Source organism: Egretta garzetta, unplaced genomic scaffold (assembly GCF_000687185.1).
Source record: "Egretta garzetta isolate BGI_Z169 unplaced genomic scaffold, ASM68718v1 scaffold297, whole genome shotgun sequence".
Lineage (NCBI taxonomy): Eukaryota > Metazoa > Chordata > Aves > Pelecaniformes > Ardeidae > Egretta > Egretta garzetta.
This window is the reverse complement of record NW_009260410.1, coordinates 507,892-513,767: the sequence shown is the minus strand read 5'-3', so window position 1 is coordinate 513,767 and position 5,876 is coordinate 507,892. Positions and strand designations below refer to the sequence as shown.

The window sequence follows — 5,876 nt, the reverse complement described above, 5'->3', positions numbered from 1 at the left end:
CGGACCACGGCTTCTGCCAGCCCATCTCCATCCCTCTGTGCACGGATATCGCCTACAACCAGACCATCCTGCCCAACCTGCTGGGCCACACCAACCAGGAGGACGCGGGGCTGGAGGTGCACCAGTTCTACCCGCTGGTCAAGGTGCAGTGCTCGGCCGAGCTCAAGTTCTTCCTCTGCTCCATGTACGCGCCGGTGTGCACCGTGCTGGAGCAGGCCATCCCGCCCTGCCGCTCCCTCTGCGAGCGGGCCCGCCAGGGCTGTGAGGCCCTCATGAACAAGTTCGGCTTCCAGTGGCCAGAGCGGCTCCGCTGCGAGAACTTCCCCGTCCACGGCGCGGGCGAGATCTGCGTGGGGCAGAACACATCAGACGCCCCGCCGGGACCTGGTGGTGCGGCAGGCCGGGGGGCCACTGCCCACCCCACAGCTGGCTACCTCCCTGACTTCCTCACCCCACCGCAGCCCCCCTCCGGCTTCTCCTTCTCCTGCCCCCGGCAGCTCAAAGTGCCCCCTTACTTGGGCTACCGGTTCCTGGGGGAGCGGGACTGCGGGGCCCCCTGTGAGCCAGCCCGGCCCAACGGGCTCATGTACTTTAAGGAGGCGGAGGTGCGATTTGCCCGGCTCTGGGTGGGTGTGTGGTCTGTGCTCTGCTGCGCCTCCACCCTCTTCACCGTGCTCACCTACCTGGTGGACATGCGCCGTTTCAGCTACCCAGAGCGGCCCATCATCTTCCTCTCGGGCTGCTATTTCATGGTGGCTGTGGCCTATGCAGCAGGTTTCTTGCTGGAGGAGCGGGTGGTGTGTCTGGAGCGCTTCTCTGAGGACGGCTACCGCACTGTGGCCCAAGGCACCAAGAAAGAAGGCTGCACCATTCTCTTCATGATCCTCTATTTCTTCGGCATGGCCAGCTCCATCTGGTGGGTCATCCTGTCCCTCACCTGGTTCCTGGCTGCTGGCATGAAGTGGGGCCACGAGGCCATCGAGGCCAACTCCCAGTATTTCCACCTGGCTGCCTGGGCTGTGCCCGCTGTCAAAACCATCACCATCTTGGCTATGGGGCAAGTGGATGGGGATGTACTCAGCGGGGTGTGTTATGTAGGTATCTACAGTGTGGACTCGCTGCGGGGCTTTGTGCTGGCACCCTTGTTTGTGTACCTCTTCATTGGCACTTCCTTCTTACTTGCTGGCTTCGTGTCCTTGTTTCGCATCCGCACCATCATGAAGCATGATGGCACCAAGACAGAGAAACTGGAGAAGCTGATGGTGCGCATTGGTGTCTTCAGTGTCCTCTACACGGTGCCTGCCACCATTGTCCTGGCATGTTACTTCTATGAGCAGGCCTTCCGTGGCACCTGGGAGAAGACGTGGCTCCTCCAGACCTGCAAAACCTATGCTGTGCCCTGTCCCAGCCACTTTGCCCCTATGAGTCCGGACTTCACGGTCTTCATGATCAAGTACCTCATGACCATGATTGTTGGGATCACGACTGGCTTCTGGATCTGGTCTGGCAAAACCCTTCAGTCCTGGCGACGCTTCTACCACAGACTCAGCACGGGCAGCAAAGGCGAGACAGCAGTATGAGACCCCCCCCGCCCCCTCTGGCACACACACACTCAAGGCACACGTGCACACACATGGAGGAGAGGGATACTTAGCAGAAGAGGAAGGCATTGGTTCCCTGAAGAGGGAGGAAGCGAGGCTTTTCCAAACTTTTTCTTCCTCCCAGAGGGGTTGAGGGGGGGGGAATCTTTGCGTAAAGGATCAGATGGACTGTGTCGTGGTGCTTATACCCAGCTAAGTAGAAGAGCACAGAAAAAGAAGCCACTGGTGGGATGGGAGAGCCCTTCACCCACAAGAAGTCCCCTTACTGCTCTCTCCCGCTACCCCTGTGCAGGAAAAAAAATCCAAGCAAACAACCAACCCAACTAAAAACATCCTGTCTTGCTTTGGACAAGAGGGAGGGGAAGCCATATCTGTTGAGCTGCCCATGCCGAGAAGTAGCCAAACCCTCTCTGAATTGCTGGGATCAAACTGCAGCACAGGCAGGGTAATCCCGGGCCTGAGCTTTACAGCCTGCTCCTTCCAGCTCGGCGGAATGACCACGTGAGTACTGCACAACCGGCTACAGCCCCAGTCCTGTGCTGGTGAGATGCCACTGTTCTGCCAGCTCACAAGTTCCTTTTTACCTCAGTGATACCTGTCTTAATTATTTTAAAGTGAAAATTCGGCCCTCGGCCTGTTGTTCTTGCTGCTGTGGGGAAGGAGGGGGTTGCTATTCCACACCCTGAAAAGAAATGACTTGTTGCTTTTCAGCAGAAGGCTTTTCCCCCTTGCCTTTGTTCTAGGAGACAAAGGGGGAAACAAAAGTGTTTTCTATGTAGAAAGGCATAAGCATGGGATCGGTTTTTATGAGCAAACTAACAAAAAGAAGTCGCTGAGGTTCACCCTTGGATGTGAGGAGCTCACAGAAATAAACATTCCTTTTATGAAAAGAGGAGAAGGCAGGATGTTTTCCTACGGTTCAATATGGGTCGCTTTTCTAAGCTGAAGGAAACACAAGACTTAGAGGGCAAGAAGAGAGTAACCAAGAACACCTGCCAAAACAAGAGCCATTAAAATATGTAATGTAAAGATACGGCATTTTTCTCCTTCCCATAAACCTGCTTTCTCTCCTGCTTTGCAGTGAGCTTGCTGCAGGTGAAGTCAATACACAGCCGGCTTCTGGGGACAGGAGGGATCCTTTTGGCCCACGATGGACCTTTTGCCTGTTCCTCAGGTTCCCTGAACTGCGTGGCAATGACTCGTGGTGCAGGAGGGGGCTGGGATTGGGGTTTAAAAGCAGGGAGGTATGGCGAGTAAGGAGCCTTCTCATTTTGGCTAAAATACAGCTGGTTTAACTTTCCAGCGATAACATCTTGGAAGGAAAGACATTCAAAAAATTGATCATCAAATGCATAGTTTTCTTTTTGAAATGTGACAGATTTTTCTATTCTGAAATTTTTATGTTGACTTGTTCATATTTTATTTTTTGCATACTACTTTATATTCACTGAAGGGTTGTTTTTATAAGTATATGTGTGTGTGTATATTCTTGCCTAAGGACAAAATAGGAAATTCTGGATTTTTAGCAAGTCTCCACCCTATAGCTGCTCTTCATTTTTTGGGGGGAAAAGTGTCTGGAATGAAACTTAAGAAGAAAAAACCTGTTCAGGGTGAGAGGGCAGACTGCTGCTGTCTGAGGGCATACCAGTAGTCTGGGCATGAGGAACAGGCCCATCACCCAAATCCTCCAGCAGATCTGATCTCAGACTTGCAGGGCTTGGGGTTTTGTCTTTTATAATGTGCACGTGAAAGAAATAGAAAAAAACAAATGTGTAAGACAAGTGCAGTATGTATATTTTGTAAATCTCATTTTTGTAAGAAAATATGTATTTATGTTTTTACTTGATTTTTTTTTTGAAGGTCTGTATGAGGCCCTGCTTCATCCCATGTACAGATCACTAAATAAATAATTTTTAATACAAGGGCTCCAATGAAGTTCTTTCAGTCTTTGAACACTTGGCAGGTTATAAAAGGGGGGGGCAGCTCTGTGAATGGTGTCTTTTTTCGTCCCCCCACTTTGCTGTGGAAAATGTAAGAGACTTCTGGGTGACTACACTGTGAATATACTGACCAGAAACTCAGCTGTGACTTGAAACTGGCCTTTCTGTGTACCAGCCCCTCACAATAGAAGATCACATTTCGACACCCGTTTCAAATGTTTGCCCTCACTTGAGGTACTTGCACCTGAGCCAACTTTTCTTCCAGGCTCTGCTTCTTGCTGAGGGCAAGCTGATAAACCAGTTTCCTTATCTAGAAAATAAGGATAATGCTCTCTTCCCATTCCAAAGGGACTTTGAGATTGAGAACTGGAGGGTGCTACAAGTGCTGTCAATTAAATCCTTGCTTTGATGGGTGTTTTAGGGAAACGCTAAGGACTAGGTCCTTTTCAATAGCTTTCAAAGGGCAGTGTTTCGAACTGGCTTTTTTCTCCCCCAGCACCTTTGCTATCTCCAGTTTTGTTCAGGTGAATTTTACTTTAATCTTAATAGCTAGCCCGAAGCCTACATTCTTTCTTATCACAGTCATCTGAAAGCTGATAGCTTCAATGGAACGGGCTATTTTATATCATTTTTAAAACTGAAATGAATGTTTAGATCTCAAGCTGTGTTGCTACAATCATGGAAAGTGCCCCAGCAAACAGGATTTTACACCTGTGAAATGGTGATAGTTAGGTTTTCTCTCACAATTATTTCAGCCTAATTATTGGGTTCATTACCCTTCCTTTGCCTTAAATTTCAGTATAGCCATAGTTTAAGTTGCAGAATGGAGATCTAAGATGCCTTAGCTGGATGCCATCATGGTAGCTGTGGTTGCCCCACAATATTGTTTCATTTACTGAGTACAGCGTGCAATAGTTGCACTTTCTCTTAGGGCACTTTTATTCGGACACTGTGCTCTCAAACATAACTTTTTACATTTACAATGTAAGAACTACCGATTTGAAGTTCTTTTCAGAGCTAGCCCTGTTCATGCTGCCTCTCTAGAAAAGCCACATCTTTTATTTGAAAACACCTCTAACTGTTCCCCAGAATCGCTCACTTACTCAGTTTCCTTTTTGAAAAGGCCTTTGCTTTCCTGCAAGTCAGGCTGCTTCAAACTGCTCCATGACATGAGCTCGCTGATCATTGCTGAGGGGGGTTTCATTCCACTCACTTAGGAAACCTGAACCTTTCTATAAACATTTCCTCCCATTAATCCATCAGTGCCGGCCGGAGCGATGGAACGGCTGAAACAGCTCACGCTCTGAAGGACTGGGAACCGACGGGAGCAGTGGTGTGACTGACGCCCCTGTGCTGTGCAGCCGCAGCTGCATCGCTAAACATGCAATTAATCCTTAATACATCATGGACAGCTAAGCCCACGATTCATGCAGGCGGCCTGTCCCCTGGCTCTTCTCTCCACTCACCACCCATCCTTGCTAGCTGGATGAGAAACTGCATTTAGGTGTGATCGCTCCTTTTTTGTCCATATGGGGAAAAACTTAAATACGTTTTTTTCTTTAGTTCACAAGACATTCATATCTGAAAGGAAATGCCTCTGTTTCCACCAGAAACCACTAAGGCTGAATGCTTTTATTTCAGTATTTCCTATTAGGTACTTCTGGATTTAAAGTCACTTATGCAAAACTACCCAAATCCTGGGATTTAAGTTGATTTTTAAAATTTGAGATTGTAGGTGAAATTCGATGCTGGTGTAAAGTAGAAGCAACTGCTATTCACTTTTAAGCAGATGTGACTCGCGTCAAAACTGGATTTGCTCACAGTGGAAACAATTTGGAGAATTTAAAGTAGTGATAGCGTCTGGCCTTCTGGAATAAAAATCTCTATCACCATTCTGATAACGAAGTAGCATTTACTTTCATAATGGAGTACAATTTAGAAAATCTCTTTGTGAAGCTATCTGGAAAAAAGGAAGAAGAATAAGCCTTTATTAACCTTTGCTAATCACTGCAAAATGATTTTTCTTTGATTAATGTTTAAATCCACTTTCAGTTAACAGTTTTTTAAGAGAAGTTTCCTACCCTTCACTTTCAGCTCTCATCTATGCAGTGGTTTTGGTTCATGAGACCTTGGCAAGTAATAGTTGTCGTTGATCAATATCCCTGTAAGTTTACACCATATACTACATTTCCATCAAAAATACAAACACACTGGCTCTTAAGTTTCAGAGAGGTTTGTGTTACTTTCTAGAAGAAAGTGTTATTATTTCAGGCAGGTTAAACAGGAGGCCTTAACAGTTCTAGAGTTCATGAATAGCAGCAGCAACGGAATGTTT

The 5,876-nt window shown here is 47.6% G+C and overlaps 1 protein-coding gene across 1 annotated transcript in view; it reads left to right on the top strand.

Moving 5' to 3' along the window:
• FZD7 (frizzled class receptor 7) overlaps nt 1-1,580 on the top strand; it is a 65,004-nt gene extending 63,424 nt beyond the window's left edge. Inside the window, exon 3 of the mRNA XM_009643522.2 lies at nt 1-1,580. Within this exon, the coding sequence (XP_009641817.2) occupies nt 1-1,580 (1,580 nt within the window).
• Nucleotides 1,581-5,876: the final 4,296 nt, after the last annotated feature.